At 32.3% G+C, this 13,592-nt stretch overlaps 1 protein-coding gene across 1 annotated transcript; it reads right to left on the bottom strand.

Moving 5' to 3' along the window:
* Positions 1-254: 254 nt before the first annotated feature.
* On the bottom strand, positions 255-4,628 carry LOC124887145 (rho GTPase-activating protein gacV-like). Its single transcript, XM_047396340.1, has 3 exons — positions 4,414-4,628; positions 3,409-4,335; positions 255-405 (listed from the first exon to the last, which is right to left on the bottom strand). Exons 2-3 carry the CDS (start codon positions 3,879-3,881, stop codon positions 255-257), a joined length of 624 nt encoding a protein of 207 aa, XP_047252296.1. The 5' UTR covers positions 3,882-4,335; positions 4,414-4,628.
* Positions 4,629-13,592: the final 8,964 nt, after the last annotated feature.

Here is a 13,592-nt window from a genome sequence, read left to right as displayed (position 1 = left end):
CGCATACGAAACATTTTTTCTTGTCAAACACGTCGACCTACCATTGGGTGGATATATGAACGGACGCAATCTACAGGTCTATAAGTACAGGCCCTCTTTCTACGCAACCCTTCAGTTTTTCTTAAATCAAAAATATTAGAAATCGTCTCTTCTTTTTCTTCTTCTTTTTCACCCAAATAAAAAAAATGCCTCCAAGAAGGATGCCCCTACGCCCCATCAGACATGTTCCTCTAAGGCACTACGACCTCCTCCTCCTAAGGAATGATTTGTATCGGCTTTTCTACGGGCTGGGTCAAGACCGCATCTACCTGGAGCGGGAGCTCCGTCGAATTGCTCATTTCTTGAGGGCAATTCTGAAAAGGCTCGGAATGGAAGGCCCTGACTACATCACCCCCCCCACCATCCCTATAATTTAGTTTAAATGTTTTATTTTACTATATGTTTTTTAAGTTTTTTTGATTTGTTCATTATTGAAGAAGCTTTCTTTATAGGATCTTGTTAGAAGAAAGCTTCTTCCATTTTCTCCTTTTTGATGTAAATTTTACTATGTAATGTAATGAACAATTTTAATACAACTGTGTTTTAGTTTCTTTTAACATTGTGTGTTTGTCATCTTTGTTCTGATCCCTTATTTGAAAACTCGAATCAAATATGTCTGCCTTTTCAAGTTACAGTATTGTGGCTTGACTAATTTCCTGAAGAGTAAAATCTAACGTTTAGATTTTATACAAAGTATTTCGTCGACTGTATATATTAGTCGTTCGTAGATTACATGAATCTGGATCATCGGGTAAATAAAATAAATAATAATAGATTTTCAAAAAAATAATTTAATTTTAAAAGATTTAAACAGATTATCACATGTTATATGGCTGGTGGAAGAAAATAATTAAATTAAAAATAATTTAAATAGATAATCACACGTTTTGGAAATTATGAAAGACAGTTATTAAATTAAAAAAATTAAATAAATAATAGTAACATGTATTTTGGGCTGGTGGAAGAAAATAATTAAATATAATATGATTTAAATGGATAATCACATGTTTTGTGGCCGGTGGAAGAAAATAAGTTAATTAAAAAAGATTTAAATAGATGATGTTGGACTGGTGGTGACACTTAATAGACCATTGTATATCATGCACTATGTCCTTCATCGATCAGTCTGGTATATCATAGATTTTCACGTTTATTATCGCATCGACTGATATCATTATTATACATAGACCAGGGTGATCTATGTACACAGTTATAGACCATCACTTGAATGTAGTTAAAAAATGATTAAATAAATAATAAATAAATGTGGTGTAAATTTCTACACATGTTAAGAAATGTAAACAAGTCACATAATCATATTAGAGTTTAGACAAATTAGGGAGGGTGAATTAAAAAGTGTGTGGATGGGTAGTGATTGAATGCTCAATATCGTAAGAGTAATGTTTCTCAAAGCACAAGTATGTATTGAGGATGATAAATATTTTACCACTATCAATTGCACACACTCTTTTGATTTAGGGGTGGTGATGAAAGAAATATGTGGAATGTGTAGGCATCAAATACAATACATATCCTATATACATACCTATGCTTTGTTTAAACATTACTCTTACGGTATTGAGCATTCAACCACTACCCATCCACACACTTCTTAATTCACCCTCCCTAATTTGTCTAAGCTCTAATATGATTATGTGACTTGTTTACACTCCTTCACATGTGTAGAAATCCACGCCACATTTATTTATAATTTATTTAATCATTTTTTAATTACAGCCAAGTGATGGTCTATAACCTTGTACATAGATCATCGTGGTCTACGCCTAATCATGATATCAATCGATGCGATAATAAACGTGTAAGTCTACGATAGACTATACTGATCGATGGATGACATAATTCATGATCTACGACGGTCTATTAGTGTCATCACCAGTCCAAGATTATTTATTTAAATCATTTTTAATGTAATTGTTTCTTCCACCGGCCTCAAAACATGTGATTATCCATTTAAATCATATTATATTTAATTATTTTTTTTCACCAACCCCAAAACGTGTTACTATTAATTTTTTGTAATTTAATTATTTATTTTTTAACTACCTCCATGTGATGGTCTATAGATGTGTATATAGATCACGGTAGTCTATGCATAATCAGGATATCGGTCGATGCACTAATAAAGGTGTAAGTCTATGGTAAATTATACAGATCGATGGCTGACATAGGTCATGATCTACGTCAGTCTATTTAGTGTCACCACCAGTTCAAAAGAGAAAATTACTTTTCCAACGGTAAAAAATGGCTACTTTTGTAAGCCATCAGTGTGAACACTTTGTTTTTACTTCATATATAAGGTGTACATCCCTCCTTATTTTATTTCATCAATTTTAATTTGTTTTCAAAAATTCTATAATGTCACAAGCATCTCAATCATCCAATTCTAAGAATACTCTAATTTGTCATTGTGGGAATGTGGCTGTCTTGAGGATGTCACGCACGGATTCAAATCCAGGTCGTAAATTTTATAATTGTGCAATTGCAAAGGTGAGGTGTGTTTTTTTTTTAAAAAAGTTAAGTTAATGGTTATGTAATTATTATTTTTTCCTAGGATAATGGCGCATGCTCATTTTTCAAATGGCTTGATGAGCTATCACCTCCATCTAGTCCATCAATGTTTATTCCGGGACTCGAGACATCAAATTTTCAAGGTTTGGCAAAATTTAATCTACTACAAAGACTCCAACAATGCGAAGAAAATAAAGATTTTCTCATGACTTTGTTCAAAGAAGCCAAGAACAGAGGGATCATTTTAAACTATTGCTGCATGACACCCAAATAGAGAGGGATCAACTAAAACAAAAATTGATTTTGGCCAAAGAAAGAGAGAATGTCCTAAAAATGATGTTATGTGCTATAATGCTAGTATCCGTTCTTTGGAAAAGTATAATATGGATGTAGTGATATTGAATAAATAATAATAGTTCTACTTTTGTATAATGTTAAATACTATTTTTGATAGAACCATTGTCGATTAAATAACACGTCAACTTAAATTTGACCAGCAGGGTAATGATAGACTATGCATACGGTATACGAAATATTAAGTTAGCATACAATGTACCAACTATGACCACACCCTGCATATACAAATTTCATGCCACAAATCAGTTTGATAGAAATAGATTCAGCTCAGAATCATAACAAGTTTCATAAAATAAAAGAATAATTGTCATATCCTACCACCAGATCCTTCAAACTTCATATTTGTGAAATAAAAAAAATTGGCATATCCTAACAACTCATCATTTAACAACAAATTAAACATCTTAGTATTTAAATGTCTCTTTCCCTAAGTTCCTCATCAACACAAGTGTTACTGTTGATTTCATCAACAATGTCCATGACCACATCTGATTGGACAGCTTTAACTTTTTTTTATCAACAATTGCAGCTGCTTCTTCATTCTCACCTTCTTCTCCTTCTTTTTCAGCATGTGCATCAGCTGCTGCTTCTTTAGTTTCCTTTTCTTCCACACCTTCTTTTCTTACTTCACCTGCAGCAGTTGTTTCTTCCTCGGTTTCAACAGTTGTTTCTTCCTCAGCTTCTTCTTTTCGTTCACCTGTTGCTTCTTGCTCAACTTCTTCTTTGTCATCTTTATCAGCTTCTTCTTCAATAATTTTTCCTTTTTCCGCGCCTCCTTGTTCATCTACTACCGCTTCTTCTTCTTCTACTTCTGCTACTTTTCCACCTTCTTCTTGGCTCTTATCTTCTTCACCATCCTTCTTTTCTTCTTCTTTTTCCTCTTCTGCCACAACAGCGGCCAACTCATCCATTTTGCTTTTTTTTTCCCTATCTTCATTCCTCTCCGATTTATGCATATGTACTATTTCATAATATTACAAAGTGTTACTGATATTTAAAGCTAAATATTCATTAACAACATCAATTAATAAATGAAGTTACCTCGCTCATGTTGTCTCTCATCATTTTCCTTTTTCTTCATTTTTTTCTTTTTGATATAGGTAGCAATATCCAACACCGCTTCCTCGAGCGCAGCCACACGCTTATGAAGATCCCCGGGGGATGAGGTTACCACTGTATCTTTGGAGGTGATCGGAGAATCATCATCACCAATGCGTACTCCAACGGGGTTACCACCCAAATCTTCGTCATCATCACTGTCCTCATTTAAAGTGGGGACAGTCACCCTTTTAACTCTTTCATCAATCCATCGAGGACGTTATTCTTTACCTCGTCCGTATATGGCTTAAACGTAATCATGTAATCTATCTTCGTCTCACGAACTGTAGGGATGATGTACGGGTGCACGTTCTACCAAATATCAATTAACAATTACATAACATTCGATAAAACGGTACTATTATTGCATTATAGAAAATAAGTTCATACCTCGGTAACTTTTCCTTTATACTTGAATGGGTTGCCTTCGATTATCTTGTCGTTTTTTGAAGTGTGCCATCTGAGGATGCAGGGGATGGGTAAGGGTTCATCCATTGATTTTCCAGCAAATTCTCCAAGATGAGGAAAGGCCTCATAGATCCAAATCTGTAAGCAGTACAACAGTTAAAAAAATAACTATGAGTCTATGACATAGTATAAATAAAATGATAATCTACAATAAACTCACTAAAGGGCTTATGGTAGATACCATGAATGCCCAGGAAAATCCAAATAGAGCATAGGAAGCCTTTTGTTTCTTATCAAATACTTCCTTCTGCTTCTTCATGTCACTTTTCTTCTTCAGATAGTCCATGGTCAGTTGAAATATCTCTTTCCCCCATGGATGCTTCTCGAAGAAACTCAAAGAGTCAACCATTCGAATCAGTTTTGTGTCGACAACCTTCGTCAAATCTTTCGCAATCAACATGGTGTGCACGAACCACAATAGACAACACTTGAACTTCTGGTCCTCATTCAGCTTATTCCTTTTGATCAGGTGTAACAAGTTGGCCACCGTGATGTTTTTATTTTTTGTCACCTTAAAACAAAAATTGTCCCCCTTTGCTAACTCCTTCTTCATTTTTTATTCACTGGGGTATGATGAGGAGTTCAGCCCCATAATCAAATAAAACTCTTTCAAGCCAAAACAGGCAGGCTTGTTATTAACGCAGAACCACATCTCATGACGCATCTTATCATTCTTAACGCGTCGCACCAGCAAATAATGGACCAAATGCCCATTGAACTTGAGATGCTTCGACAGGTTTCTCAGGTGTCCAAAATAGGACCGCTTGAATCTTTTCTTCAATTCTTGATCGATAAGAATTTGCTTAAATTCTCGATAAGCAGTCATTCTTGATCTGGCCGATATCTTTGCCGGGAAAGATCCAACCTCGTCAATTATCGTTCGAAGGTCATACCGCTCCACGAAAATGCACCTTGAAAGATATGACACAGACAACGAATCATTATTCCCATCATCGCTATTACTCCTACTTCCCTCGCACTCTTCACTGTCACCACTGACACTCCGCTTGGCAACATCTTCACTAGAATCGACGTAGTCTCTTATCTCCTTTAACTCCAAATCTGATTCGGATACCGACTCTTCAATTTTCTTTCTTTTTGACACTTTTTCAACTGCCGCAACTCTTCTTTTTCTACTACTACCAATGGTATCGTCTTTCTGTTTAGGAATAACACTTTTTCTACCCATTTTCAACACAGTCTACACCAAAAGATCAAATCTCCCATTTTCAGTTCATAGACCATAAGTCTAACAAAAGAAAAAACTCAATGATCAAAACAAACCCCCCCCCCCCCCCCCAAAAAAAAAGGAAAAAAATTAACAAACACCCCGCCATTAAAAAGTTCACTACACAAACATACAAGAATTGAACCAAAATCGAACATGCAAAATATCAAGACACAACCATTGCTAAAAATCAAACTAGTGCACCTAATCAAACTAATTAGCTATTAATATTTCAATTTTCACTATTTCAGCAATCATGTTTTAAAAGAATTTTATACGTCTGAAAATTTAAATATATCTAGGGCATTCTCATTTCATAGACCACGGGTCTACGAATAGACCGCAGGTCTACGGACAGAAACAGGACGTTGTTCAAATCAAAATGCCAAAATAACTCTTCAAACAACAATTATATCACCATTCAACACTTCGTTGCTAAAAAAAAACACGATTAATTCGAAAAAAAATCCTACATCACTACCAATCGATTAGCAAAAAGAAAAACCATTTAAATGGATCTAGAAATGATCGAAACTCGATTTTAACTAACCTTGCGAAGCAACAACGCCCCCTTAGCAGCTGCAGACGAAGAACGTACGAAAATGACGTTTTTGGGAGAAGTTTTTTGAAAGTGGGAGTTGGGAATTAAAGAGGAGAGAGAGGGTTTTTTTTTGGATATTGGAACAAGTGGAGGGGGTTAGGTGTATTATATTAAATTTGTAAAGTTGTATAATTGATGAATTGGTCCCTTGGCCCACGTGTGGGCCCCACTTTTTCCACTTTTTACACCCTAAACCTAAAAAATAAATCAAAAAGAAATTAAGTGGGTATTTGGCAAAATAGTTTTGCAAAAGTTCTTCTTTGCCAATTATTCCCTGCTAACTCAATAAATACGCGTTCAATCTAATTATATAAAGTTGTTTCTTCTAAATATGTCTTTGATGCCTAAGTAATTTCTTCTGCGTTAATTAATTTTTCATGTTAGCTGGGTGTTCCAGGATAAGGAATCCGGCGTTATTATTTAATTGGTTAGATATACAATTCAAGTATAGAAAACTTATTAATGTCATTCCTTTGATAAATATGGTGAATCCAGTGATATGTTGCCTCGAAACCGATCCTAATAAACCTATAATATGTCGTGGATAGCACCATGCAAGATAGCAAAATAGTACGTCGGGATATGATGTCTTACGTAATGACTGTTAATGACTCCTTGTCATATCTTCTCCCTTAAAAAATGACAATCAAAGTCTGTATGTTTAGTACATTCATGGAGGAAAGATTTGACAGAAATCTGGATAGATGATTTGCTATCATAACACATCTTCACAGGTTGAACAATTTTGCTTGAGCTGAACCACTAGACACTATCCCTTGTTTCTTTGCTTTTCATGAAACCAATGAATCTGTAAACTTCAAAGCTTATTCGGTAACAAACATTCAAGACATAGAACATGATGCCAGATTAAGTCATAAAAATCCAATAGTGTGTCTGATCAGTTGAAGGACATTAACAGTCCTAAACCAGGTGCATTTTTTATGCATATAATAACTATAAGCACTACATTCATAAATGTGCCTTACCCTATATTTTGTTTCCATAAATTAAACTCGTGACCTCTTGGTCACATGAAAACAACTTTACCAACGAATTCTTAGTTGGCCTGTAATCCCAAATCTTTACTTGGATAAATTAGTTTGGTATAAGAACAATTTTCTTTTATTCACCACTATGTTTAAGTATTATTTTTCTATGAAACAGGTCGTAATTAACAAGTTTGTTTCTTCAAAGATTCAAGACTCCATTTTTAGGTAAGCAGGAAATGATTCACCTGTTTTGAGAATATTTTCTTAGATAAGTTTAACTGTTTGAGGATCACATGTTTCTTGCTTAGCTGGTTCTCAAATTATGGAACAATTAAGTAAGAATTACCCTAAAAATACTCATTGCACATACCCAAAGGTACATGTATTTGATTGGCTTCAAACTTCCATTTTAATCACTACGGATGAAATGGTATATTCATATCTATGTTCACTTCAGTGTTCAGCTCCTGGATTTCCATTTCAAGTGACAAACTCATCATACTATTTTTAGATAATCTCATTGTTCAGCTATATAGTTGTGTTAATGTGTAAGGTTGGAGTTGTACATTGCTTCCACTAAGGATGCATTTGCAGAAACTGTAATATAACTCCTAATTTCAGAACTATTCTTGATTTTTCGAGGTTATATGAATCTTCGAAATGTGGCCATTTTTCTTGTTGCAAATGCCCATTTTTTTCATTTACTTGTGATCTAACATTTGATAAGTTGCACATATTTTTGTCTCCAATGGCTCATATATTGATGCATCCAACACCTTCCACTACATTACTGTGTCTGTATAAACACTTCCAGCACCTTCTTCTACCTTACCAGAGACGCAGTAGGAAAAAGGTCTTAATATCCATCAAAGATGGTTTCAGCATTATTATATAAGTTTCAAATATGAACAAAAAAATGAAAAAACACATACACACTCACACATGGAATTACCTATACAAAAACATACACACTGATTTTTCTAACTTATTTTGACTTTTGATTGTCATTTATGGCACAGGTTTATATGAACCATATGATGCTAAAGTTAGGGTTCGAACAACTCTCTCTTTCTCCGATATGTATAAAGAAATCACTCTCTTGATATTTCATATTGCACCTTTCTGACTTCTTGAGGAGCCACTCTCTTTTGTAAGTAGAATGAATTTTCACAGACCCTCTGTTTGGTCACTTTGCAAAATGATTGTTTGTCTCTCATCTCAAATACCTCTTACCATATCTTTATTAACACTTTTATTTCAATTTCAACAGTGACCCCCTAAATAAGTGATGTGTCGTGGAAACACGACACTTTCGATGATTAAAACAAAGAATTAATTATGCTTGTACTTAGGTTGTTTTGGTAGATATGATGTGGTATTATAAGAATTGTAGGTGAAACAGGTTAATAATAGTATTAGAAGGAAATTGGAAGAAAAAGACTTGAAAAAGATGGTCTGCAATAGGTACGAGTCACCTTACTAGTCGTCAACATATCATACGACTCGTAGGTTGACTCGTAAGGACAATAGTAACAAAAACCAAGCAGAAAAGATAAGTGAAGGGAAGATATGATTAGAGCAAACAAGGCATAAGCTGAGGATACGGATTGTAAAAAGGAACCGTAAAGAGAACAGAAACTAAAGCAGCCATTCAGAGTAGATGCCACAGAAGAATATGAACCGAAAGTTTGAGTACGACTCGTATGGACAAATCGTAAGCTGACCAGTGTCCAGAGGATTGAAAGATCAAGTCCCAGATGGTAATGAGTGAAGACCACAAATCGTATGGTCAAGATATGAATCGTGAGGATGAGTCGTAATAAGAACAGAAAGTTGCAGCCTGGGAGATCAGCTACTGGAATGCATACGACAAGCATAGTACGACTCGTAAGAACACCTTACGAGTGGACGAAGCGAGTCATACCTTGTGCTGACGTTACTTTTTCTATTCTGTTTTAATTAGGATTTCTGAGTTATTTTGAGATACTATAAATACCCTAAAGTTATTCCTTTATTAGGTTATATTCTCGTACATTCTTTAATATACCATTACATTGTTCTTAAGATTTTTGGGTTTTGATTCAATTAAAGACTTCGAATTTTATTCATCTTATTCTTGTACAATTAATTACATATTTTATTTATTGATTATTATGGATTGTTGCATGAACATGAGCAGCTAATTTCCATGATTAGGGTTGTGGGAACCCTGGTGGATTAACTACGTAAAGAAAATGGGAGATTCATCTATTCTAAAGTAATTACATGTATCTTAATCCTCATCGTACAAATTAACCTCAGAGCTACTGTAGAAGGTTGAGGATTGCCTGTATTCAAGAACGTCCTCACAAGGGAGTTTGAGATTGGGAAAACAGGGTTAAGACAGTAATTTGAGTTTCACGTCCATCTAATTATTCTGCCATCTCATCTAATAAACTCGAGGCTCAAAAGGTGAAAGTTAAACTGAAGTTATAGACAAGAAGCAATAAGTCGATGCCCTGAGACTCACAAGATAAATGATGAGATTTATCAACACGTTCATAAGACAGGTGATAATATATAGCTTGTCGATTTTACATGCAGAGCAGCAGAATAGGTGGGTTGAACACGAGAAATGTACAGAGTTGAGAAATCAGGGGGAACAGAGTTCTAGTGTTCGTCTTCTATTGTCTACAAACTCAAAGCATTCAAGTTCGGTTACTACTTATAATTGATTTCCAAATTTCCTCATTTACTTTTCCGCACTACTCGTGGATTTTAGCAAGTTAAGCAACTTTTCAATGTTTTTCCCTGTGGGTTCGACCCCAACCTGGTTTGGATTACTATATTTGGCATCGACCGCAACATATTTCTTTGGAGGTTAGTTTTTGGGCGACATCAATAAGAAGCGAAAGAGGTATTCTCGGTAAAGTTTTGGGTTTTGCCCTTTGTAGTTTATTCAATTTGTTTATCTAGACTAAGGTGATTCTCTTAATTCATATAATACTTCTCATTGTGATAATTTGACATCACATGTTGATTGTGTTTATAATTTAATTTGTGCTAAATCTAGAACATAACATTTATTGTCTATCGATTAAACAAAATGTTAGGCGAAAAACTTGATTTTTGATCTCCAGACAATTGAATAACACAGATGCAACTGTGAGGTCAAGAGAGATGAAGTTGTATGTTAGGAATGTTGAATTAAAGAGTAAATACTTTGAATCAGAGTGCAAGAGACGGAAGTTTGTTCTCCAGTGCTATCTTACAGAAAATCAAGCTTTACGCTTCTATTTGCAGAATAGCAGTGCTAATGGTGTTTCTATGACCAAGCAGGAATCTGCCATGCTATTACGCCAGCAACTACATGAATTCACATTTTCTGCTTTGACATTTTTGGTACCAACAAATGTTATATCCATGTAGTACTTTCACAATCTGTACGTATAAGTAAACCTTAGTAACGTAACAATATAATCTTTATTCCAGATAATATGAAACATATCGTTGTATCATGTAATTATAACATGACACCACTTGCTATTTCACTTACTAATGTTATTTTCTCTACCATCAAGATCCAGGCCCGTGCAACCATCTAGTATTCCTTAAGCTAAAACAACTGTAACACTAATTATATATATATTTTTTAATTTTATTACATAGAAGAGTGAGTAAGTGGGACAATCAAGGGCATTCTTGTCATTTCAAAAAAGAAAAGTGCATTGTTTGCTTGTAAGCCTCAAAGTTTATACATTAATTTTTAGTGACTAAAAAAATAAATCTTTTTTTTTTTTTGTAAATGTCAATCATATCCCAAAATTATTTAATATCTCATGTGGAACCCACAGCCTTCACAACTTTCTATAAATATTTTTTGTGAGTTCTAATAAACAATACTCATTTCTCTTTTCTTTTATAAGTGGTAAAATTTCAATTTCATTTTATTCAAATGAAATGTCCACAACCAACTATGAATTAAATTTTTTCTTTGCAGATTTGGCTATACTAAATTAATTAGTAGAGTAATACAGAAATAAAAAAATATATTATTTCCTTTATTTCAAGAAGAATGACCTATTTTAACTTGGCACAAAGTATATAAAAATAAAGGAAACTTTTGTATCTTGTGGTCATAAATTAAAGTTGTGTCAAATATACCAAAATATCTTTTATCTTGTGATTCTACTCACGATATGTGGAAAGTTGAGACTGAAGTATGGCCAAAAAAAGAAAAATTCATCCTTTTTTAAACAAATTAAAATGAAAAATAGGTAATTATTTTTGAAATAGAGGAAGACAAAAACATCTACATGCATTCATCTATCCACAGTTCACAGCATTCAAAAATAATTTCAAGCTGAACTTTTCCACGATATCTAATTTTAAAATATGATTTGTCAAACCTTAAAAAGTAATTCAAGTAGTGAGTCTTGTTCATATTTTATTATCATATACGAGAATTTATGTGATAATTATTCTATTAAATATAATTAAAATAATATACTTCATTCAAGTGGAAAGAATAATTTTAAATTTAAAGAGAAATTATAAATAAAATTTATTTCATTTAAATATTTTTTTTTCAATTGTGGTGTTCAAACAAACTTTGTCTCCTCTTAAAACTATTGATGGTAACATTTACAAATATAACCAAGGGTATAACATTTTTTTCATAATTTTTTAATATTTTCATATGGTTTTTTACGTGGACCCTACTACAATTCTATTTTATATAAAAAAAAATAGATATAATGGTCATTTCATTAGAATCTTTTTGATGTCACTAATGATGTAATCTTTCACATGGATTCCCCACACTTCAACTATAAGTCTATTTCAATATTTAATAAAAAAAATTAAATACATCATACCAGAATATCTATTTTACTACATACCATGTCTCAATTCAAATGATATATATATTTTTTTAACCTGTTCTAAAGAAAAATTGACAATATTTTTTTGTAAGTATTTTATAACATTATCAATATTTTAGTTTCGTTGAATTATATTTATTTGTCAAAAAGTTCATAAAGGTATACTCTTATATTTAAAGTTTATTTATTTTAAAGATAATTTGGAACATTGCAAAGTTTTTTCATATATCTTAAATATATTTTTTAATCAAAATGATGTAAATTGAAATAAAGGGAGACGTAATTTGTAGGAGGATGTGTAAATACTCATATGTTTCATAAAAAAACTAAAATTAATTTTGGCCACACATTTAATTGCATAACGTAACTATTACAATATTATAGTAAAATAATAAAAATACTCATATAATATTGAATAAGTGTTTATCTATCAAACACAATAACCGATTCCTTCATAATTTCAAAACTTCACATGATATATATCATTACAAAGATTTACAATACATATAATTTATGAAAATATAATTATTTACTAAACACCAGTTAAAATTATTTTAAACAACTTATTTAAAAAATGTAATATTAACTACCTCAATTATGTTAACTTTTGTTGATTCTTTTGATTCTCTTTATTTGAGGTAGTAAATTTCCTCATCAGGTAGACAAATCACTTTAAAAGAAATTTCTTGCTTACTATATTAAATTAGTCTCCTATTTTTGGCCTAAATAAGAAAAGACATAAAAGCAATCCTTCAATGTTATGAATCATTAAAACGTTCATCGAGTATGTCCTTATTTTCACTGTTAAACAACCATAAAATGAATTTAAAATCAATTTATGTATGAATTAGTATTCTTTATTGCGTCTTATTATTTTATAAAAAAATGTTAATAAATAGTTATTTATAATTTTAATCTATTCTCTTGTATAATTTTTAAATAAAGTAGAAAGAAAACATTAAAATTGGTTGTTTAATCTAATAGAATGTGTTAGACCTGATGTTAAAATAAGTATTAAAGTACTGATACTTTAAAGTTAATAATGAAAACTTAAAGAAGTTGTAACCTACTATTTGATTTTATAAAAATAAAAAGTTATAGTTTATTATATAGTACAATTTCTACTTACATTCTCTATTGTGTTTATTCAAAAATATTAATGATTACTTTTTAAGAAAACTAATTAAATAGCTATAAATATATTTAAAATTGTAAAATTATACGAAGAAAACTAAAAAGAAAATACAAATTACAGCAAGCCTCGGGAAGGAAAGGCCTCCTCCTACTTCTTATGGGATATATGCCAGGTGAATTTTCATGTAGAAGTATATCCAGAATTAAATCATCAGTAGTTTCTATAGCTAATGAACTAACCAACAATAATAATTTTAAGGTAAGGAGAGCCATTTTAATACTTTTTT

This window comes from Capsicum annuum, chromosome 9, assembly GCF_002878395.1.
Source record: "Capsicum annuum cultivar UCD-10X-F1 chromosome 9, UCD10Xv1.1, whole genome shotgun sequence".
In the NCBI taxonomy this organism is placed as follows: domain Eukaryota; kingdom Viridiplantae; phylum Streptophyta; class Magnoliopsida; order Solanales; family Solanaceae; genus Capsicum; species Capsicum annuum.
This window is presented reverse-complemented; position numbering and strand designations above follow the sequence as displayed.